The sequence below is a fragment of the Marmota marmota genome, unplaced genomic scaffold, assembly GCF_001458135.2.
Source record: "Marmota marmota marmota unplaced genomic scaffold, marMar, whole genome shotgun sequence".
NCBI lineage: Eukaryota > Metazoa > Chordata > Mammalia > Rodentia > Sciuridae > Marmota > Marmota marmota.
Genome location: NW_025999977.1, coordinates 52,039,981 through 52,063,942, shown reverse-complemented (window position 1 = coordinate 52,063,942; position 23,962 = coordinate 52,039,981). Strand labels below are relative to the sequence as shown.

General features: G+C 49.5%; 1 protein-coding gene across 1 annotated transcript; it reads left to right on the top strand.

Moving 5' to 3' along the window:
* Nucleotide 1: 1 nt before the first annotated feature.
* On the top strand, nucleotides 2-23,660 carry Trib2 (tribbles pseudokinase 2). The gene is made up of 3 exons (XM_015479961.2): nucleotides 2-856; nucleotides 5,514-5,806; nucleotides 21,288-23,660. Exons 1-3 carry the CDS (start codon nucleotides 587-589, stop codon nucleotides 21,754-21,756), a joined length of 1,032 nt encoding a protein of 343 aa, XP_015335447.1. The 5' UTR covers nucleotides 2-586; the 3' UTR covers nucleotides 21,757-23,660.
* The last annotated feature ends 302 nt before the right edge of the window (nucleotides 23,661-23,962 follow it).

Here is a 23,962-nt window from a genome sequence, read left to right as displayed (position 1 = left end):
CCACGCCCCCCACCCTTTCCACCAAAAAAGGGGGTGCAGCGCGGATTCTGGCTGCCGTGCGTCGCGAGCCGGTAGACCCGTGCTTATTTCCTTTTTTCTTTTTGTTTGGTTTCTAACGCGTGGAGACTGAGCCTCCGCCGTGCGCTTCCCGAAGACTACACAAACTACCGCAGGGCTTCTCCGCCCCGTCTGCGATTCGGAAGGCTGCCTGGGGTTCGCTTCGGGAAACCCGGCGCTGCAGCTCTCCACCTTAACATTCCGGTTACTCATCTGTATCCAGTTGGGAAAAGAGAGAGAAAAACTAAAAAGTGAGGCGATTCTGCACATCGCTGGCTGCTTTGGGGTAACAAAAGGACCCGAGTTGCCTTTCGACGGAGCACCCCCCCGGGAGCCCGGCTCGGAGCGGACGAGGTGCTCGCGGAGCCCATCGGGGGCTTCCAACTCTTTCTCCACGTAACCCCTCTCCATCCCCTCCCCTCTGGTTCCTTTTTTTATACCGGTGGCACAGAGGCGCCTGCAGCCGCACTCGCCTGCGACTCCTCTCTCCAGCGGGTTTTTTTGTTTGTCGTGTGCGATCCCCACACTCATGAACATACACAGGTCTACCCCCATCACAATAGCGAGATATGGGAGATCGCGGAACAAAACCCAGGATTTCGAAGAGTTGTCGTCTATAAGGTCCGCCGAACCAAGCCAGAGTTTCAGCCCGAACCTCGGCTCCCCGAGCCCGCCGGAGACTCCGAACTTGTCGCATTGCGTTTCTTGCATCGGAAAATACTTATTGTTGGAACCTCTGGAGGGAGACCACGTTTTTCGTGCTGTGCATCTGCACAGCGGAGAGGAACTGGTGTGCAAGGTAAAGAGCCCGGGGTTTGGTTTTGCTTTTTGTCTTTTGAAAAGATTCCCCGGCCCTATGGAAGTGGCAGTCGGGGGCGGGAGGTCGCCAAGCCTTCGACCCTGGGGGAGGGAGTTTCGCGGGATAATTATCCGTGGCCTCGTTAAATGGTTTTGTTTATTTATTTGTCCATGTTGGACTAGTTGAGAAGTTTTTAGACCATTGCAGACAATGGGGCGGGCTGCAGCGGGGGCGTTTTGGGGAGAGCCCGAGGTGGGGAGGGCGGCGAGACTGCGCGGGGGCACGGACGCGCGTGCTCCCCGAGGCTCGTGGAGCTCGGTGCGCGGGGCCGGCTGCCGCTGCCCAGGGGATTTCTCCCTCTGTCGATCCCCCTCCCCTCCCCACGCGAATAGGGAATCCCCCGCTCATTTAAGATACTGATGACTTGGTTCCTTTAGCAGCCATTGTTCTTAGGAGCTTGCAGGTGTTAAACCTTTGTTCCAAAGGTGCCCTTTAAAAGCAACACAGAGAGGTGTCCCTTCTGGCTGAGCCCAGGGCCCCAGCGCGGAGAAGGAGTTTACAAAGATCTTTCTTTTACCTGGAGCTTGGAAATGAGGGTTGGGGTGGCAATCCAAGCCGCCTGCTCACCTTGGGTGAACAGTGAATCCTTTGGGTCGTTCTTGTCTTTTTTTCTCATCTCCAGACTATCTTGCCAGCACGTTTTCCTGATCCTTATTCCTCATCCCCCCTCCACACACCTTTGCCTGCAAGGTTTTGAGGCTAGCATTTGGAGCCCCCTGGAATTGGGGTGCTGATACAGAGATGGATACTTCAGTTTCCTTTTTGTCTTTGACCCTGAACAGTGACTGGCTTGTGTATGCATGTGTGTGTCTTTGTGTGCACTCAGGGCATCAGAGGAGGGATGAGAAGGGGAATTGTTGCAAAAAAAAAAATTTTTTTTTAAAAAGACTCCAGTGGAGCATAATGCTACCCAGAATTGGACATAGATCAAGAATTCATTCTCACTTAATTTTGGATTTGCTCACTGTTTTTTGTTTTTTTTTTTTTTTGCGGGTGGGGGTGTTCAGTGAGGATACGGGCGGGCTGCTTTTGAAATGGGCGCTGTCCTGCACATCTGTATTACAAATAATGCATCACACTTTTCCCATTAACCAGAGTCTGCTTTGTGGAATAACCTTATTTCATACCGAACTGGAGTATTCCATAGCAAAAATTGGGTTAGTGGAGATCTCTAGTTAGTTTCGTGATTGTTCAGTTCAGACCTTAGGTGAAATCAGACTCTTTAAATATTGCTGTTTGCATATATTTGGTATTTTGCATCTTTTCCGAGTTATACAGACTCAGTGCAACTGTTCCCGGTTAAACAAAATTCAGTAGGTGGCTCAGAGCTGGATTGGATTCTCCAAGTCCTGCAAGGTTGCACAATAGGCTAGGCATCCTCTGAAATGAATGAATTCCACAGAGCTGCCACTCTGTTCTGAAATATGCACATCACCCAACAGTGAGTGTTTTCGCTCCTTTTGCTCAACTTCAGTGTAGCATTTTAATATTTTTTTCGAAGGCTGGAGATGCTTTGAAGTAAAGAGACTGTGCAGCCAAATTCTGCAGGAACATCTTGCTGGTATTTCTTTGTTTAAAATCAGAGAAGTCTCTGGCCTCTGCTTGCTCTTTCTCCCTTCAGGTCCTTCAAGACATATTTCACTGTAGCTGACCTTTCAGTGTCATTTGCACACTTGCTCTCTGGCCTAAAACTGTCCTTAATCTGCTGGTTTAGTTATTGCAAAGATTGGATCAGCCCCTCACCAATTACAGTGTGGCTGCAAGTGGATTTAAGTGCAGTATCATTGTTCTGCTTGACAGAGGTCATCCCTGTGAGGCACAGCAGCGTCTGTTTTCCTGCCTTTCTACCAGAGGTGATGCGGGTGACTTCTGCAGACAGAGCTGTGTATATCCTAGGGAGCCAAGTGAGTTTTATAAAGCTGCATCTATGAACTACCTTGAAAGACACACCGAGGGTTCTTAGATCACTTCAAGGCTCAGGGAAATCTAATCATTGAATCATATTCCTTTTGATGTTTTAGAACATAAGGTTCATGTTTCTTAGCTCTGTGCTGACCCAAGAAAAAAGTCTTTAAAAACAGAATGGAAAGGTGCTATTCACCACAGAGGACTACATAGAGAATTCTGTAGGACACTCTGGGGATAGGGATTCCAGGGACATTTAAACAAAATGATCCAGCCTGTTTATTGTCTCCCGTGTGCCTACTTTGGCTAAGCAAGTGGAGGAAGGAGCTTTAGGGGGTCTTTAGCTGTATCGTTTTCATAGAAATGCTGGTAGTTACTGTGCAGACTGACATAAGTACTGTCTTGGCAGAAAGAGCACTTTCTTTTTGCAAACATTATTAATGGTGGCCTAATCTCACAGCCTTATCTGAACTGTCATATTATATAACTAAGGTTCCAAATTAAACATTTGAAAGAAGCTGGCAACCAGGCTTAAGGCTTGATTTTGCACTTGAAGGTGATGGTTTAAATACCAATCCAAGCCCATAAATGCCTGTTACAGCCACTAATAAAAGTTTGGCTCCTTCCCATTGGGAAAGCATAAGTACTTCTTTTATTTTTCATTTCTGTCCACCATCTTGGAATTTGGTATCTTCTACAAAGGGTATGGCTGTATTTTGAAGCTGCCACTAATGTGTTAGATTGTTGTTTTCTTTCTTGAATTCTATGTCCATTCAGTTTTTCAGCAGTGAGCAAGGATAATAGGCTAAACATGCTGAGTCAAAAGCACCTTTTATTTTTTAAAAAGGCAACTGGAAACAGGAAGTATATTGTAAATAACCATAACTCGAGGCCCTGACGGCAAGATCCTGCAGCCTGGCTCTTCAGAGCAGATCAGGCTCATTATATAATACAGTGTCAGTAGCCCCTGCAAAGCGTTTATTCCTCTGAATTTTCTGAGGCTTCCCTGCATTCTGTTGCCTGCAGTCTGGGTGTTGAAGTTGACTCAAGCATTTCAGATTCCTAATTGAACGGGCCTCTGAGGTCACTGCTCTGAGGTCATCATTTGACAGTATCAGGGTGTGATTTGTGGTCCCTGGAGAGGCTGAAGTATTCATTCTTAAATTCTAGGGTGCAGTGGCAGCAGCTGTGTGCTTTCCTGAGCTGCCTCATTATGGTTCATTCACAACGATGCTGTTAACTTTGCTTCCTCAGCCCCAGTTAGCACCAGCCCCCTTGAGGTTCTTATTGTCCCTGTTTGACTCACAGATTTTTTTTTTTTTTTTTAATGCTTAGAGTGACTGAACTCTTGGATTCCTAAATGGCAGCCTCTGTCCCTGAATGAGCTCCAGAAGGCTTGGGATCCCTTTACAGGAAATCTAATATTGTGCATGTATTTGAGCTGGGTGCTGTCAGCCAAGAGGGGCAGTTTTAATCAGATTCCTGGGTAGAATCAGGATCCAGGAAAGGTTGATGGCATTTAAGTCGGCATCTTCATTTGGTAGAGAGGGGGTGTCTAGTGACCCTGTGCTGGTGGCTGAGCCAGGATTAGTGTCCAGTGGTTCACACTCCTGTGTTTTCTCACCACATTGCAAAATGGTGATCATGGACAGTATGTTCTCACTTAATAAAGCCATTTAAGAAGCTCAGTGTTTGCAAACTGATAACATAAAGGGTGCTGTTGGGGCGTTCCTCCTGTGGATTCTCTTGAGCCATGATCCCTTTCACCTTCCCTCATTCGTTACACCCCTGGTACCCTCCTCTCACCCTAGTACCCTCTCTCTCACCTCTGTCCTTGTCCTGGGAAGCAAGGACAGCCAGGTCCAACCCAGGCACTTGTGCTGCTGATTTAACTCAGGTCTTGAATGAATGAAAGCTTCCTTTCCAACCTCGGAAATTCTCTGTAGTGTTCATTTCAGTTAGGTCTCTTTCAAAAGGTATTGATGGTACATTTTCTTTTTAAGCAACAATGAGGTGGCATTTCACAGGCTAATTCTGATTCATGGAAAATCATTGCATAACTGGTTCATTGAGTTAGATATCCGTGGAGGGAAGAGGGATGCAGTCGGCTTCTCCATTGACAAGGCCTGCAGCCTGTTCTCAGCTCTGCCACTGGGGGCACGAGTTTTGTCTTCTTTTTTGAGCCTCAATTTCCGCCTCTGCAAAATGAACATACTGAATTTAGAAAACCATTAGGCATGGTAGGGGGGTATTAGTTGTTGTGATAGGATGCTTATTGATGTGCATTTCTTTATTTCTCTTTTCTTTGAAGGAAATAAGATATTGTCCATGCTTCTTGGGGTGTGTCACTTTCTGATCTCGCCCTAGTACTTGGAAAAGCAGAGGCAACTGGGCTAAAGGGGACAATGATAAAACTTAACATTTGTATGCTGCCTTCGTTTTCTCTTATAATCCTCCCAACACCAAGTGAAGAGTCATTTGCTTATTTTTCACATGACAGCTTGGAGAATCAGAGCAGTCGGGGCACTCACTTCTTCAGTGCCACAGAGCTGACAGCAGACAGGTCTGATACGATCAGGGTCCGAGTTCGGTGTACTGTCATCTTAAACACATGCCTGTAGGAGGTGTTAGTGTCCTGAGATTCCGGGGTGTAGGAGGAGCCTCTGATTTGCTCTTGTTACTCCTGTTCTAGGTGTTTGAGATCAGCTGCTACCAGGAGTCCCTGGCCCCGTGCTTTTGCTTGTCTGCCCACAGCAACATCAACCAAATCACAGAGATCCTCCTGGGTGAGACCAAAGCCTACGTGTTCTTCGAGCGAAGCTATGGGGACATGCATTCCTTTGTGCGTACCTGCAAGAAGCTGAGGGAGGAGGAGGCAGCCAGACTGTTCTACCAGATCGCTTCGGCCGTGGCCCACTGTCACGACGGGGGCCTGGTGCTGCGGGACCTCAAGCTGCGGAAATTCATCTTCAAGGATGAAGAGCGGTAAGGCTCAGTCCTCTTCAGATGTGTGTGTGGGACAGGCTGCTCCTGCAGTCACGGGAAAGGTTGCAGTGAACACTTTTTTGCTGACTGAGGTCCCGGTGAGGGCAAGACAACGGGAGGTCAGAGAGCAGAATATGGCAGTGTTTAAGTGCCATCAGAAAATAAATACCGCTGTTCTAAGGTGTCATTGAATGTGGGGTAGTCAGTGACCTAGCGAGTGTGTAGGGTTTCTTGTCATGAACTCTTCAGGTGCCGGCAAACCAGGGTGGCATTTTCAATGCCACCGAAGACAGGACTTTAAAAAATGCTATACCCCGCAAACACTGCCTAGAATCGGTTGTATATAATTCAGTCACTCCTTCAATAGCTACTTCCAAGCCTGTATTATGTGTGAATCACAGTTCTCAGCATTATGAATAGCAGATGAATTAGAGCCACCTGCCCTCTGAGAGTGTTGCACCTCTTAACAGAGGTGAGTTCCTGGATCCCATGGGAGCTGGGGTGGTGGGGGATGTCACTTTCAATTAGGAATTAAAGGGATAAGAAGGGTTTTGCAGAAGAGGAGGGTGACTGGGTAGCTAAGGCTTGAAAGGTGAACGTATCCGGTGCAGTGCGGGGAGGACCGCCCTCCAGGTGAGGAGACTGCAGTTGTAATGCGTGCCTGTGACATTTTCAGTGATTTCAGGAAGCAGCTGCACAGGACGCTGGGCATCTGGATTCCATTCATGGTTCTGCCATGAACTCATTACTTTCTATGTAGCAAACCCCACTGGGGCTTTGCTTTCTCTTCCAGCTGACTTGGGTTGTAAAAACTCCTTGAGTCACTTTTTTTTTTTTTTTAATGAATATGCGTTTTTAGAAGGATGAAGGCCACAGAGTCATGTGCATTGATCACTGTATTCCAAGAATTACTTTTTAAGTGGCTTTATTTACTGGTGTCATGGAGTCTTAGGACTGCCTTGAAAAAAGAGGCCAGTGAAATAGAGGACCCACCGTCACAGAGTCATCCTGGTGGATCACCTGATGGCGGGGCCAGTTCCCTTGTTCTTTTAGTTACTCAGCAACATGTTTTGCTTGCTTTCCGTGGTTCAGGCACAGCCCTGTGATCAGAGCTTTCCAGTCGGTTGGCCATCCAGCCCAGTGGCCTGTGATAATTTCAGGCTATGGCTTAGAGAAGTCCAAGGACACCCAGATGAGTGAGATCCAACGATGTGTGCTCTGTTATTTTAAATTATCATTTTTTATGTGCTTTTGAATCTCCATCGTTTGAGCTAATTGAGAAGTTAGTGTTTGGCAAGCTCGTTGGTATGAACAGAGGGAGAGGGCCTGTGGTCACTCAACCCAAATGCCATTTTCATGGTGCCGATATTCTAGCTGCATAGGCGAAGAGCAGAAGGCGTCTGTGCTTCCTGGGCTACAGAAGGTGGCGATTTTTCCATGTTTTTATCCACAGAGGGGAGTCGTGGGCAGCTAGTATTCTGGTTATTGATTTTGATGCCTTTACCTTTATTGACACACTGAAGAAGGGAGACTCTCCTAAGATTCGCATGTGGGACCGACCCTCACATTTTCTGTTCTGCAGCCTAGGCGTTTCTGCCCTTGGAACCTGGAGACCCAGGTCCTTACCCTGGTCTTGATTTTAATGGCCCTTGTGGCCTTGGACACCTCTCCAACACACACACACACACACACACACACACACAACTTTCTCATTCCTCTGTGTGGCTCTGCTCTCCTGCTCTAAGTTCTTCTCAGGCTATAGCACTCAGGTCCATACTTCTGGGAACATTCTTACGGGGGAGCTGCTGAGCGCCAGCAGAATACCCATGAAGGTGTTCTCTTGCCGCTCTGTGTTTCACTTCTCTTTGGAGATTTAATAACCTCACCTACAAAAACAGGAGATGATGTCTTTGGCCTCTTACTATACTGCTGCACTTCAGCTTACTTGATTCTGAAAGTTGAAGAGGCAGGTGTCCTTTGGTCCATGTTGGAGTGGAGCTCTGAAACACGGAGTGGGAGGTTTCACCCAGAAAGAGCAGAAGTGGGACGAGGTTCTCCAGCAAGTCAGCTCAGCTCTTGAGAAATCCATTTGCCTGGGGTGGGGGTGGGGTGTGTGTGCACACCCTAGCCAGGCCCTCCCTTAGATCTGCTCCTATAAGCCTCTCCTTTGACTGTCTCATTGGAGAAGGGTTTTTCTGACCTCAGTGAGTATCGCGTGGCCTGCCCAGGGATAGCAACTGTGTGTTCATGCAGTGAGCCGAGTAGGGTGGATGCCCCCATGGGAGCAGGCAAGGACCCCGAGGTTCCAGCACACCATGCTTCCTCCCTCTCCTTCGGCTGCCAGGAGGGGAGAGTGTTTCCCTCAGTGTGGACAGCTAGCTGGAAGCAGGTGATGGCCTCAGGTCAGATTGCAGGGTCCCTACTGCGGGCTTTTCCCCTGGGCTCACTCCTCCTTTCTGAGAAGATTTGTAAGGGTGCTGAGGAGGAGTGTAGCAGAGCCAGAATCCTGATGACCCCAGGCCCAGAGAAGAAAGGTCAAGCTGCAGGAAACTTCCCAGCTGAGGACCAGGGTCTGTGACATTCAGTCTGGGGTTGTGTTTGAACTGTGAAGGAGCTCACCCCTCCGAGAGGACTGCAGAGGGCTGCTCCGTGTGAGCGAGAAACCAGAGCGACCCAGTGGAGCAGACATGTGAGAGCAAAATACTAAATTTGAAGGGTAAAGAGCTTTCCACCCTCAGGAACCAGTCACACTGAGACTGGCAGGAGAGCACCTACAGCCACACAGCCCTGCAGCCTGAATAGTTGTCACAGCCCCGTGGGACCGTCATTAAGGATGGCGTTCCCCATCTGACTGGTGAGGTTACTGAGCCACACAGGGCTCCAGGTCACATCCAGTGTGTGGAGGCAGCCAGCCTGGAATCTCTCAGTGCCCCCAACACTGTCCCCATCATGCTGCATTCCCAGTGGGCTTGCTGCTGGGCGAGGACAAGTGTTTCTGTCTGGGCAGTTTTGCCAAGGTCACTTCTGTGTTCAAGGACACTCTAAACGTTCTCATCAGTGGCTAATAGAAACTTCTGTCCTCGTGCACCTATCAGCTTTTTGTGAAAGGGGACTAATGCCTAGTCTCCTGTTTTCTTCTTATCATTGTTTTGTTTTGTAACCTCTTGATTTCAGAATGTGAAACCTCTGGTTCTGTCACTCAGCATATTTCTGCCTCTCTGTTTCCTGGCTTTGCTGAGTTTCGCAGAAGAGTCTGTGAGTTTATTTGCCTGGAGAGTGGCTTGCACACAGCAGGTGCCCATGCTTACCGAGGGGACTCCTGATCTCACTGGGGCCAGGGCACCAGGAGCTCTTGACATGCATCCTAATTGTGGCATCTTCAGTGGAGTTACCAACTCTATTGGGTTGAATCTGAAAGAATTTTGAAAACTTAAACCATGGTGTCTGTGTCTGTTTTCTGACGTCTGATTCATTCATGAGAAAAGCATAGAGGCATGTTGGCTGCGCAGCGTCATCAGACACCTCACTGATGTATCCGTCTTTTCTTTCAAGGATGTGCTCCTTGTCCTTCTGTGATCTTGAGCCCCCTGGAAGGTGGAGGAGCAGGTAGTGGAACCACCATTCAGAACAGGACTGCCCGTGAGCCGATTGCTCTTGCAAAAGCTGTACATTGCAGAAGTCTCTAGCTATGCTGCCTGGACCATCCCTGAACACATTCTTAGGAGCAGCACCTTGGGTTCAGTCCCCACCATAGCTTTGGAAACATTGTTCTTGGGTGGCACAGGCAGTTCCCTTGTGCTGAATGAGCAGCAGCTTAGATTCTTCCACTTCTGTTTTCCTGGGATCTGGGTTCTAGATTTAGATGCTGGCTCTACCACCTGTTGGTTGCCTGGGCTTGGACAAGTCATTGAATATTTCTGAGCTGTGGTTTCCTCAAAGCAGAAATGATAATGACATCCCTGGAAAGTAGGTGTGAGTATTAACTGGGATGCTGCTGTGATCCATGGGTAGCACAGGCACCCTGACGTGGCAGCTGTGTCTGGAGTCATTGAGAAACACCACCAGTAGAGATGACAGCCCTCAGGACTCCCTGAAGAACAAGGTCTCTCTGTGGCAGCCTTCTCTGTGAACCTCAGAAGCATAGCTTCAGATTTAGGCCATACCCTTCTCCTTTCTGTTTAATTACAATCACTAAATCAATGCTAAGAGGTTGACCTGCCGGTGAAGTGCATCTGATGGGAGCCTGTTGCTCAGGAAGGAGGAGAGTTGACCAGCTGCAAGGGGAGGGGGTGACAAGGATACTGTCTGGCCTGGACCAGCCTCTGTGTCTCGGGCTCTAGGCTGCTCCTCCTCTCCACCCCATGATGTTTCTGCATGGCAGAGCACCCCTACTTTGTTCGCATTGCTCAAAGGGTAAATCTCAGGATCCACAAGCATGGAGCAGCATTGTGGATCCCACCTCTGTGGAACTCACCCCGGGCACACTCTTCGCACCCACAGTTTCTGCAGTCAGATCTGAGATGGTGTGTGTGAGTGGCCAGGGTCAGCCTGCAGGGCAGGGTCCTGATTCTGATAGAAGGTAGAGTATTTCCCCGAATCTCCAAAGGGGGTACCCGATGCCCTCCTGCCTTGGTCTCCTGTGGGGTTGGGATGATCTGCTGGCACAGCCTGGTGTTGAGGGCCCGGAGTTTCAGTGTGGGCCTCAAGGGAAGGGCTGGGCTTGGGAGAAGGCCTGCTGCTTCCTGCAGAGTGAGAGCTGCCCACTGGGTTCCGCTCCCTGCCCTTGCATACTACCTAACTCCTGTGCCAGACCTCCTCATGGGTAAAGTGGCAAAAAGAAGATCGTCGTAGAATTAAAGGAATTAACACAAGGAAACTCAGTGGTTGGACGTAATCGGCTGTATGCTGGCCTTAGTCTCCCCCTACCTCACGTCTCCTTGTGGTGACAAAGGATGGGAAGAGCCCCTTATGCAGGCACACCCTTGGGCTGCCTAGGATGAGCTGGTGGGACATTGTTCCCACAGCAACCCTGCTTGGTTTTGTCCACTGGGTTTCTTCCTGGGCACAGGGCTTCTTGCCACTCCGCCCCCCAGTCTCGGATCAGTGTTGACATTTCCTCACTCAGAAATGTCTCATGTGAACCGAGAAACACGCCTCTTTACATGTTTCTTCTTTGGTTAGAAGATCTTTATCTCTTGACATGGCAGGTTTCGTTTTCTCTGCAGGGTGGAAGCCCATCAGTGCCTGCCTCTGCTGAATGGCAGCTGGGAGCCTCCCCAGGAACTGAGAGCAGGGGCCTTTTGGTGTAATGAGTACCCGCTGGGCCTCCCTGGGGCTGGAGGCATTTCCGCCTACCCACAGCGAGGAGGTCAAGGCTGTCCTTCTCAGGAGTGGGTTTCTGCGTGGGCTCTTCCTTAGGTCTTCCAGTTGCCTCCCACGAGGCTTTAGTATCTCACCAAGTGCTGAGGATGGAGGCGAGGAGCTCAATTCAGATACAGCCTTTCTTTCATTAAGAGCTATACCCATTTTTTCAAGTTGCAGGCAACCCGTGTTTTAGGAAAACACCTTGCACTTTTTGCTTTGAAGGAACAGAGCTCCTGGGAAATTCCCTTCCCTATGTCGACTAACTGTACTTGAGACAGTACCAGCCCTGGAGCCACTGCCCCCGCCCCTGCTCCCCAGGGTAGGTAGGTGTCCTTCCCCCACGGCATCCCTTTGCCTTCGGGGTACCTCATGTCCTACTCTGCTCTCATGGTCCATGTGTGCATCTCTGGACTATCCTTGTCCCCTGCCCTGATGGACCAGGAGCTTCGTAGGACAGAGACTTTCATGGCACCTGGAACACGGTGGACATTGCTATATGTTGACTCAATGAAAATCTCCTTTTTTGGGTAAGAGCAGCTCAGACTGGATTCTCATGACAGGGAGAGAGAGGCAGAGATGGAGATCATTTGCAAGTAGGTCCTTGCCTGGAACTGGAGCCCGGAAAAGTGGAATCCCCATGGAGACATCTTTTCAAAGAGAGCTGGTTTCCAAGTCATACGTCGAGTGAGAAATCAACCCATCACTCTCATTTTGATTAAATGATTGATGCCTACGTGACATCTATTTAAGACACTGTTTTCAGTGTCTAAAGCAGGCTGTAATTTTATTTAGGAAGGGCTTTGCGGATCACAGAGAAGACTGAGCTTGCTCAGAAGATTGAGCTTGCTTAGAAATAGACAAAACAGTGGATACGCTGGCAGGATTTTTGGCCTGGCTGTTTGCTACTTAGTCAGTTAGCTGTGGACTAGTCTAGGGCCACTGGGGAAACCAGGAAGAGGGCACAGTGGTGAGATTCTTGATGCCTCCATTTAGCCCTAGGATTTTGGTCTAGTGCCTCTGAGGTCAGTGGGGATAATGCATGTAAAGGGCATTGGAGGTTCTTAAGAATGTGGCTGTCACTGCTTTTAGTTGTCATCTTGTGGCTTCCAGCCTCATCCGTGGAGATTCATCTATTCATTCAATAATTACTTATTAAACACTTGTTGTGTGCCAGGCACTATCCTAGATGCTGGAGATATGGCAGTGCTGAGCCAGACAGAAACCCTGCCCTCATAGGACCTATGTCCCTGAAATAATATCCAGGCCTCATAAGTACCAGAGTGTACTTACTATAGCACTTAAATTAACTAATTAAATTCTAGCTGTTTTTGAATTACCCGATTTAAGCCCAGTGAGTGCTCTTATTATCACCGGTTTACAGATGAGGAAATTGAAGCCCCTGTTTTACAACCCCTGAATGGCATACCTGGGCTTTGTTACTCAGGTAGATGGCCCTGAGCCTAGGCTGTCTAGTGAAAGAGTGTCTTCAGGAAAAAATACCCAAGTTAGATAATAAAATACTGCATCTTGTTCCCAACCCTCAGAAAGAATGTTCCTAGGCAGTTGAGCACCGAGTTGCTCCAGGAGAACTGACCAGTGGAGCAGATGGTTTTCTGAGCAGTCAGAACATCACTGGCCCACCAGTTAGCCGACCCTGTGGGCAGTCCCCAGGTTTCAGTTTATGGGGTGGGTTTTATTTTCTTCACAGAACTGTGAGGTGGGGTCTATCATCTTTCTACCACCATGCCTTGAGTAGAACTCAGCATTGCCATTTGATGAAACGGATGTATGAGCAGCCCTCCTGCCCCCAAAGCAAAAATGTTATAAACTAGCCCCCCTCTCTAATATTAGCAGTGGAAGGCAGAGTGTGGAAATGCAGTCTGAGGGTCCTTTCCCCACCACTGGTGTGATCTTCTAAGTGACAAAAACAGAATTTAGCCTATTCAAACTCTCTTTGGGCTGTGGGCATTGCAGTTCTTAAGTAGAGTCACACTGAGGTGTCCTGAGCTATATCCAGGCAGAAGGTTGGAGCTGAGGGGAGGGGGCTCTTGCACACAGGATGCTAAATTGCAGACATTTATTAAGCACCTACTAGACCTGTTCACAGCTAGTCCTTGCAGATGGAAGAAGCAATGGGATAATTATTTCACAGTTCCCGCAGTGGAAGGGTGTGGAGGGAGGTCATATCAGGGGGGATGGGCTTCTGAGTCTGGTAGGACAGGGAGGTTCCTGTAAGTGAGCCAAGCCAAGCGGCAGGAAGGATCTGGTGCAGGAGGAAAGTGCCTCTGGAAGATCATCCAGGGGAGGGAGAGATAAGACTGGCAGGAAAGCCGTGGGCTAGGGCCTTGACTCTATTCATCCCCGACCTTGAACTTGACCTGAAGCCCTGGAGGAGCCACTGACAGGTTTTCTAGGACAGGGACAAGGTCAAGATCGTGATTCTGGAAGCTCATATGGGGGACTGACCAGGAATGGCCAGACAGGGAGCTGGGCCTCTATTTCAGGGTGATGCTGCTTGAACTGGGACCTTGACTATGGAGCTGGGGGGGGCGGGTGTGCAGGGAGTTGGACTCATCCCTTTTGTCTTTAGGTGTGAAAATAATCAGAAGGGCAAGGTCCTTACTCAAGCTTCCAGATGTGTTGGGAGCAGCACTGGTTTTCGGACCCCCTGTAGGTGCGCTCCAGTTTGGGGCATCGTCCAGGTGGAGCACGCTGTCTGGCTGGAGAGCAACCTGCCCTTGCTGCCCTCCACGAGCCCTGTCCTCCCCACCTAGGAAGCTCAATAGCAGCAGCAGCACCACCTCTGGATGCTCCTGTCTAGCTCTGAGCTGCAGTAACTTCTCTGAGAGTCAAATGGGTTTATTCTGGGGAGGAAGGAGCCGCTTCAAATGCAGGGAGCAAGTGGAGAGTGGAGCATTGATGGGGAATTCCCACCAATGCCGCGCTGTCCTGGGTTTCCCCATCTGTTTCCATGGTGAGCAGCGTCCTGAAGGCCCTGAAGCTGCAGGCTGCCCTGTGTGGAGTTTTCCTGGTGGGCTTCCAGGTGGAATGACCCCCTGTCGGCCCAGTTAGCCACAGTCGTCAGAGATGTACTCCCCACACTGGGCTCCATTGAAGTTGGGCAGCTGATGCTACAGAGGACACCTGGGTACTTGGCCCCAATGGGGTTTCTCATCCCAACTCTGCTGTTTCCCAGAAGTTTCTTTCATGTTTCTAACCTGCAAGGGTCCCCACTGTGACCTGGTGCATCATATCAGGGCAAAGACACCCATCTTCCGGGTTTGCAAGTAAGGAGAGGCTTGTTCTTTGTTCCACCTCATAGAACCAGCCAGCTGCCTCCCTAGGAGCCACTCTTTAGCAACTTCCTCCCTCCACCCTGACTTCCCCAGGGCCTCCCTGCCCACCTGAGGCCACCTGAGATTGCAGTAGGGTGGATTCGCTGAATGCACAGGCCTCAGTAGGCTCTTGGGGAAGTCCATGCAGGTATGAATCCAGATCAAACGGGGGACAGCTGGTTTTGCATAGTTAAGTGGTGTGTCCATCTCCAGTGGGGGTCTCTGAGACAGCAGGATGCTCCCCCCAGGCCCCTCCAGCAGCTGCCTCAGGAGGGCTTTGTCCTGCCCAACTGGACTCGCCACCAAGGTCACACTTAAGAGTGAGAGGCAGAGCCAGGCCACACCTGGCTGCAGTTATTTTCCCCTTGGCCTTCCCAGATCCTAGACCTGAAACCTTCCATGACTTTGTGAATATCACTGACCTCAGGCCACGGGACTTCCCCTCCCTGCCAGCCCCTTTGTCTGCTGAACTCCAGCCTCAGCCCCACCCTGGCCCACCCTGTTCCCATCTCATGCTGCCAAGAACTCAGGGTGAGGCTTGAAGGTTTAAAGCAAAGCACAATTTGCTGTGGAGGCTGTTTTTGCTGTTATGGGCAGAACTCTCAGCTGTGAGGCTAAAACCCTGGGTTCAATCCTAGCTCCTTCCTCCCTCACCAGGTGACCGTGTACAGGTGGCAGCAGCTTCCTGTCTTCATCTAGGAAGTGCAGAGGTCCAGCCCTCTCTGTCCACATGGCAGCTATCACTTACAACTGTTGGGTTCAGTGGTTTTGATGAGACGGAGGCTGAATAAGTGGGGCCCCACACTTGTCCCCATCCATTCAGGGTCCCCTTGAAAGTTGCTCCTTTTTTGATACTAGCTAAGTCTGTGCTGTTGGTGCCAGGCTGTATTTGGAGAGGACAATGGTGTTAGAATCCTTCCAGCATGGATTCAGACCCCCCCCCCCTTTTTTTTTCAGTTGCCCTATATATGGGTTAGACTATTCAATTCTCTCTGCCTTGGATTCCGTCTTTGTTAGGAAGTACATCCATATCATAATGGATGATTATCGGAATCCTAGTATCTCTTAAATTCTTCATACATCGCTACTGTTCTTGTAAATGTAACCATTATTGGGATTATAGAAGGCCACACAGAAGCATTGTAGTCATGTTAGCTTAACAATTAAAGGAAACCTTAAAATCAGACATTTAGAAGCTAGAAGAGGCCTCTTTAGGGCCTTGTTGCTGTTTGTTCTTATGTTGCAGAAGGGAAGCTGATGGAGCCGGTGGCCACTGCTATTTGGACTTAGTGGTGCTGTGGTGGGTGGGGTGACGGGGCTTTCAGGGCCCACCCATGATGTCCTGCAGCTAATGGGAAAGGAACCACATGCTGCTGGTCCTGGCTTCCTCACCTGGCACACCGTCTGGTGATAGAAGGCCCAGCACTGGGCCAGGCCATCAGTGAATACTTACGTGTGCCACGAGGAGTCCTTGTTCATTCAGCCAGTCAGGAGCAAAGCAGATGACTGCTTCCTACCAGATTGCAAAAGGCACTCAGCAGCGCAGCTTCTCTGGCCAAATGCATCCTGCCCTGGGCTCCTGCCTGCACAGGGATGTCTTCTCCTTAGAAGAAAACCACCGCCGTTTATAGTTGTGTGGTCACAACCATTGCTCCACTCCCACTTGTCACTTTCGAGAATCTTCCTTCTTTGTAGACCATCTCTGGTTCTACCTGCCCTGCACATCCCAGTTCCTTCATCAGGACTGAAGGGCTGGCCTGGGCACACAGGCTGGGGCAGGAGCCAGGACAGGAACACAGGAAGGGATGTGGTCACAGCATTCCTATCCACTTCCACATGCCTGGGGCCTGCAATTTGTATTCTCCTCTGTCTTCCCCACAGGCTCTGAGGTTGAAGGTGGGGACTTCAGTTTAGTAGTAGGATCCATAGAGTTACCACCATTTTTTACAGATCTGCCACCTGGGCTCCCAGGGGAGTTTGTCCTGCATTACTTCATGGAATCTTTACAAACTGAGAGGATGGCTGTTATTTTATGAGTCATAGGTGCATCCCCAATGCCCACTTGAGGAGCTCAAGCAGAGTAAATGCTCGAGGAGTGTCTTTAAGGCTGAATGATTAGTGGTGTTACCGCTGTTGACCGGTGACGAGTTCTTGCTTCCCCAATGTTGAAGAATAACACCAAAGAAGCACGCCGAGGCAAGGTCAGAGTAGAAATTAGAAGTTTATTAAAGGACAGCAGAAAAGACTTCTCCCGGAGGAAGAAGGGGACCCAAGAGGTGGAATCCGTGGAAGGGATGTTGTCTCCCCTTTTTATAGTTCTTTCAGTGATGGAATGTAGGTGGGAAGGCCCGCGGGGTGGGACACAGGTGGGCCAAAGAAGTAATCTGGTCAGGAAGGACTTCTGAGTCAGCACCTTTTTGCTGGGGGCTGTTCATTGACATTTCTTGGAGGTGGACTTTGGCCTAGGGCCTTTTCAGGACTTCATTAACATTCCATGAGTTGTCCTGCGTTTCCCGGAATCATTGCCAGCATGGCCTCCATTTTAGATTTCACTCGGTATTAGACCCGGATTTATCTAACTACACTGACTACCTAACTTTAAATCTGGCTTCAGTGGGACATTTGAATTCCTAGGTCCACAGGTGCTTCTGGTGATTTTTATGAAAATCAACTAATTTGCTTGGGAAAATTATCATCCCTGGGGGATGTTTAGGGGACATCAGAAGTTTCAAGACTGTCCGTTCATTTCTACTCTAGTTTGTAGCTGCACCAGCTAAGGCCCTTTCCATGCATGGTTTGTCCTGTGAGACAGTGAGGCCAGCATCCCTGCAGCCCCCCAGCGGGTCCTCTGGCTCCGGAGCTGGGAAGCAGCGCCTGCCTGGCCTCCCTCTGCTCCCCACTGGAAGGCCCATGTTTAAGGACAGAATCCAGACCCAGTGCGGCAACCCTTGCCTGCAAGTGATGTAAACAAGGTCAGGGTGTTCTGAGAAGGAGGCAAGGTCGGAAGGCGCCCGCCCGCGAGAGCTGCGTTTCCTCCTCAGCTTTTCTCCAGGCTACTCTTCCCCCTGGAAGCTTACCTCATGTACTTGAGGAGAGCATATAAATATACACACATGAACCTCCCTGGGTTTGGAACGCAGATGATGTTTCTCACTTGGAACTTAGTAACATTTAAGGCTAGAACTTGACTGGTGTCACTTCTGCACGTGCTTTGCTTAGACTGCCTTGTTCTGCTGCATCTGTGCTGGACCAGATGAGACAAGCAGCTCCAGCCCAGCATGCTATCACCCCAGCCTCTAAGGGAAGGGGGGTGGAGTGCCCCCTAGGTCAGCCTACAGCAGCTGAACTTTGGCAGCATGGGGAACGGTCTTGTTAGTTCATTCTTGAATTCTTGAAGAGGTCCACTCCACTTGGGGTGTTCATGGATAAGACAGACCTTGACCATTTTTTAAGGCCCTGGTCTATGATATGGAGAAGGCCTTGGGGACAGGCGGTCAGGATGCTTTCAGTGTAGGGGCATGCTTCCTGGTGGTGGGTGTGGGGAGGAGGAAGTCAGAATCTACAGTTGTGACCGGGAAGGGGACAGGCAGGAATAGGACCGCAGGTTTGGCTTGGCATAAAGGGCTTCCTGTGGGAGGTCTGTTGGTTACAGGGCAGAGCCAAGAGCAGGGACAGTGCAGGACCGTCTCCTTTGTTCTCATGGTGAATGACTGCTCAGGTGTGTCCTGGTGCTCGAGGTACAGCAGCAGCGTGATGCTGCTCTGCATCCAGAGTGACCTCATCCCCATATCCAGGAGCTCCTGAGGGGAGGAGGAAGGATCACCAGAAATGGCAGTCGCAATAACACAGAGTATGCATGCCAGTCCTGTAATTCACTGAGTGCCGCCTTTCCCAGGGAGGGGCGATTGGGGTGCAGCCCAGCATGCTACCACCCCAGCCTCTAAGGGAAGGAGGGTGGAGTGCCCCCCTAGGTCACCAGCAAGGCCTCTGCCACATTTACTGTCCTTCAAGGACAGACCTGAGCACAGCTGGGGAGGGGCATCCCAAGCAGCAGGACAAGGCAGAGGCCCCTAGGGCCTTTGTGGAGCATCAGGGAGACGGGGATGAACAGTGGGAGTGCATTGAAGGGGAATGCAGGGGTCATCCCACAGCCTTGGCAAAGAAATTGATCTGCATATGGATGAGACCATGCAGGGCTTCCACACCCCTGGAGTGTTTTGTCAGGAACAGGGCCCCGATTCCAAGACTCATGCCCCTCCCACTGACCTGCCCTGGTTACACAGGTGGGAGGGCCTCTTGTCTCTGTTTTTACTATTCCCACAGCCTCTCTGCTGCCAAGTCAGGGAAGAGCTGCAAGGGCGAGGCCGGCTGGGAGATGCTATTGAGAAACCCCCAGGCCTGTGGTTGGGGTCCCTGCTCCTTGCCTCTCCCCACTGCTCTGCCCTTGGTGGCACTGACCCATCTCCATGCATCTCTGAACATCTGGCAAGGCTGGGGGTCAGCTTCCGCAGCCCCCTTAGATTAGGAGGAGCAAGAGGAAGACAGATTTGTTTTTAATCGGCTCAATTCCAGATTAGCACAGATAGACCCTCCTATTTTTATAGGGCATTAGCCTCAGGGGCAGGAGAAGCACGTGTCTACTCTAGATGATAATAGAATACGGGTGCACACATCAAGAAAAGACATGTTGTTGTGTATCACAGAATCCCAGAATGGTAGAGCTGGCAGAGACATTACGGCTGCCTTGTCCAGATGGTTGCATGACAATGTGAATCTATTCCATTGCTATCGAACCAACTGTACACTTAACAATGATAAGATGGTAAATTTTACGTAATGTATATTTTACCACATTAAAACCTTTTTAAAAGCATTGCCTTCTCTGGCGCTTGTCTTTAAGCCTAAGAGATGCAGTTTGAGTGACCTGGCCCTAGACCCAGCCGGGGAGAGAGTGGGTGCTTGGAGATGTGCCTTTCAGATGCAGGGATCAGTGGTCCGGATGCTGTGGGCCTGGTTGTGCCCTCTACGTCCTGCTTGTCACTGTCACCTTCACAGCAAGCCTTTGTGGGGCTGATGGGACAGGAGCAACCAGGTTTAAGGCACCTGAGAACTTCCGGAACTCTGCAGGGCAGTGCTCTGGCCAGGAGAGTCAGGGGGACTCTGTTTCCACTCAAGCCAAACTTGGTCTTTCACTCAAAAGAACTGCAAGGCAGGAAAACGAGAGTGCCAAGGAGGCTCCTGGGTACGGTGAGAGGCTGTGCCAGGAGGGCACAGGCAGAGGGTGGCTCTCAGTGTAGCCTAAACAAGTCACTCTGCATCCTGGTCCTCAGATTCCTCCACAGTACATTAGGCATGATGAATTGTGAGATATCAGCTTACTTATGAAAGTATTTGCCGAAGGGAGGGAAGGGGGTATGAGAACTGGAAAGATGGTGGAATGAGATGGACATCATTACCCTAGGTACAGGTATGACTGCACATACGGTGGGACGCTGCATTGTGTACAACCAGAGAAATGAGAAGTTGTGCTGCAACTGTGTGTAATGAATCAAAATGCATTCTGCTGTCATATGTCTAATTAAAGTACATTTTTAAAAATAATGAAGCAAAGAATAAAGATCAGAGCAACAGAAATCCAACATACCAATTTTATCAATAATTGCATTAAATGTGAATGGATTAACTATAGAGTATTATATTTAAAAAAAAAAAAAAAAAAAGCTTTTACCAGAAGGACTTTTTTATTTTGTACTCAAAAATGATGTGAGTCTTGCTGAGCTTCAGTGTAAGGTGCAATTTCTCTACCTCTTTTCCCAGCACATCAAGGAAAGTCCACATTCCCGTTGATAGTTGTGCAATCCTGAAGCAGCAGGAGGTGATTGGGGGCAGACTGAGTGGTGAGAGAAAGATTTCGGGGTCATGCTGCCACTGTCACAAACTTACACACACCCAGAAGCACAGATGTGTGGCATGGGCAGGAGACGTAGGTAGCCCGAGTCTACTATAAGTACCAGGTCAAGAATCAGACCTTGGGAGAGTGGCAGGAGGGACAGGAGACACATCCGCAGGAAATCAGGGAATAAGATGGAACTGATAGGAGGGTCTCAGCCTTGGAGGGGACAAGGTGAAGGTACCCAGCCTTGGAGGGGACAAGGTGATGGTACCCAGTCCTGCTCAAACTGTCCCTGTTTCTGTTTCCATCCTAAAGAGGCTATTGGCAGAACAGGAAGAGCAACAGGGTCAACTGAGTACAGAGTGAAGTCTTTATTTCCCAGCTAAAAGGCTGTGAGCCTTGATATTTTGATCTGTGAAATGGAATACTAAAATCCATACCTGACGGCAAACACTGGTGAGGCCAAACCGCACGGTGAATGTGCACTTTGCAGCCTGCATCCTACCTTGTCAGGAAGTCATAGGCAGAGCTTGCGTGGACTTCCCAGTTCAATCTGAGTTCACATCCTGTGAGACCTATCATGATTTTGAGAAAATCACTCTTTTTTGTCCCCTCATCACCAAGACAGGGGTAATTGTAATGTCATTGATGGTTGCTTAGTTGCTAAAGATTTGAATTCCCAAATAGATGATCAGTTTCAAGAAATGACCTTGCCGGTCTTGTCTCCCCCTGTGTCCCCAGCCCTGGAATAGCGTCATGGGTGGGAAGGAGGAGCAGATGGATGAATGGATGGACACAAATGAGCGGCCTTGGGAACACAGGCCCGGGAGCTGGGTCACCTTGCCTCTCTCGTCTCTCAGCAGCTCATGTCTTCCTGTCTTCCCTGCAGGACTCGGGTGAAGCTGGAAAGCCTGGAAGATGCCTACATCCTTCGGGGAGACGATGACTCCCTCTCCGACAAGCACGGCTGCCCGGCCTACGTCAGCCCCGAGATCCTGAACACCAGCGGCAGCTACTCGGGCAAGGCCGCGGACGTGTGGAGCTTGGGAGTGATGCTGTACACCATGTTGGTGGGCCGCTACCCTTTCCATGACATTGAGCCCAGTTCCCTCTTCAGCAAGATCCGCCGTGGCCAGTTCAACATTCCAGAGACTCTGTCGCCCAAGGCCAAGTGCCTCATCCGAAGCATCCTGCGGAGGGAGCCCTCCGAGCGGCTGACCTCGCAGGAAATCCTGGACCACCCTTGGTTTTCTACAGATTTTAGTGTCTCGAATTCAGGCTATGGTGCTAAGGAGGCGTCGGACCAGCTGGTGCCGGACGTCAACATGGAAGAGAACTTGGACCCTTTCTTTAACTGAGCTCACGTCCCCCAGAGACTTAGCGGGTACCAGGAGCGAGAGGGCCCCAGAAAGGAGTTCTTCCAGGGAACGTGGGGCCTGGCTGGGCAGCATGAGGGACACTCACTCTCACCTGTTTCTGGGATCAGAGAAGGAAGCCTTCAAGGAGCTGGCTGAACATGTAGCACGGGGGCAAGAGAGGCGGGCAGGGGTGGGGTCGGGTGGACAGGAGCCCCCCAGCCCCTCCCCCCGGTGTAGCCTGGGAGACCACCCCTTGCCCACTGGGCTGCTTCCAGCCAACCCCACTTTTCATTTTTGTTCAGAAAGTAGTTGCCGATCTTGATAGAATCAAAACTCTCTGCCTCAAACACACATCTTGGCATTGTACTGTTAGCATTTAACTTCTTGTTATGATTCAGGGAAGGAACGATTGGCCGAGGAGGTTTTTTTTCTTTTATTATTCTTCTAAAGAAGCCAACCACCTATGTGATAATCAATGGGATTCACTCAAAAAAAATAATTCGGTGCACACAGTCTGACCTGAAACCTGGGTGCTACACTAAAGGAAAGCAGAAGTCCAGTTGGTGTCTCTTAATCACTCTCCTCAACTCATTTCTTCTAAACAGACTCTTTAACGTCCTGCTTAGGAAATGACATGTTAAGGCTTTGCTCCCTGAAGGGGAAAAAGGTGTCCTCACGGGCTCTCCTGTTCCTTGTCAACTGGTTTGTGGCGGGAAGCTATTAGAAGTCCAGCTTCCAGACGCATGACACTAGGGTAGCCGAAAGGGGAAGAAGAAGGGAAAAGAGAAGTTCAACTCCTGTTTGGTTTGTGTCCTTTGAAGGGTTTGCCTGGCAGGTCCCCCTCTTTGCTGAGTGACAGCAAGGGCCCAAGAGGGCGGGAAGCTCCTGGAACCCGGAGGTTGTGCGACTCTCTGATCTCAACTACACATTTTGTCTTTGCTTTATGGGAAACTAGTGGAATGAAACAGGTTGTCCCCCATGTATAAAACACAGGGCAGCTATTTAATTTTCTTTACGAAGAATGATCCCTTTGGCTCGGAAGGCCCTCTGGTTTGGACAGAAAAAACGGGAAGGATGATAAGCTGAAAGCTTGGATGATATAAATAAAACATCCCTCTATCCCAATGTGCACCTTTGTATTTTCAAAAACTCTTCTATTTATTAAGGAAAATGTCACATTGTGATGTATTAAGCCAGTACTTCAATTACGGGTCGACTTGGGATGACATGTTACATGCTGTAGTTAACATTGGTAATTTCTTTTTTTTTTTTTTTTCTTGTTTGAGTATCTCTGTCCCTGAAATAACCTTTTCTTTGGCTTTTCTAGATAGCTTTATTTGATTTCGAGTGGCAAAATGTTTTTTTATTATGGCTTTTCTATTGCTGTATGATACAGAACTCTTTTGGCATAAATATCTGTGTTCCCAGTACCTCAGTTGTTTGGATTTTACGGCCTGTATATGTTTTGTGAAATGGTCCTGTTTTTGGGTAGGTAACATGTGGACTCTAGTATGTAAATGTTACTTGAATCTGTGCTTCATGATAGTATGTGGCATGTATGTGCAGACTCTTGGATGCTTTCTGCCTGCTCAGCAGGAGCCCCTGTCCCCAGGAGGGCGGCTTCACGGTTCACAATCAGGAGACAAGGCGGCCATCGATTTGCCCTCGATTCTATTTTGATAATGGAGGATAGAGAGGAGAGGCTTTTTTACATTCGGAAGATGGTGCTGTGTCAAGAGGATCTTTTTTCTTCCCTCTCCCCTATTTTTTAAGTACCTTGTAGGAAGAAGGATTGGCGACGTGCATGGTGGGGATCGATGGCCTCTGGTGCTTTGTCCTGTATTTGGTTTAATGTTTTTGTCCTAATCTCTTCAATCAATAAAATTGTGCGTATTTAACTAAAATCCTGAGGCTCGGGAAGTAATGATTTTCTAGATACCCCCTGATTGGTGGCACCAAACACCAACCCGGAGCTTGTATGTTCTCTAAGGTGTTCGCTCTGCAGGGAGGGGAACCACAGTCACTGTGGATAAAAGCTGCCTTTGATCCTTTTGGGGCATCTGCTGGCCATGTAGGTGTAACAGCTCAGTGAATTAACCAGCCTCGCGAGGGATGAGTTACTTCCCATTACAGATTTGGAAATAAGTCCAGGAAGGTGCGTACCTGTCCAGGGTAAAACAGCCTTGAGGTGGTAGAACCAGGACTG

Coding starts and splice junctions, on each gene's coding strand:
- Trib2 (XM_015479961.2), top strand. CDS start 587: ATGAACATACACAGGTCTACCCCCATCACAATAGCGAGATATGGGAGA. Junction 857..5,513: donor GAGAGGAACTGGTGTGCAAG/GTAAAGAGCCCG, acceptor CTCCTGTTCTAG/GTGTTTGAGATCAGCTGCTA. Junction 5,807..21,287: donor ATCTTCAAGGATGAAGAGCG/GTAAGGCTCAGT, acceptor TCTTCCCTGCAG/GACTCGGGTGAAGCTGGAAA.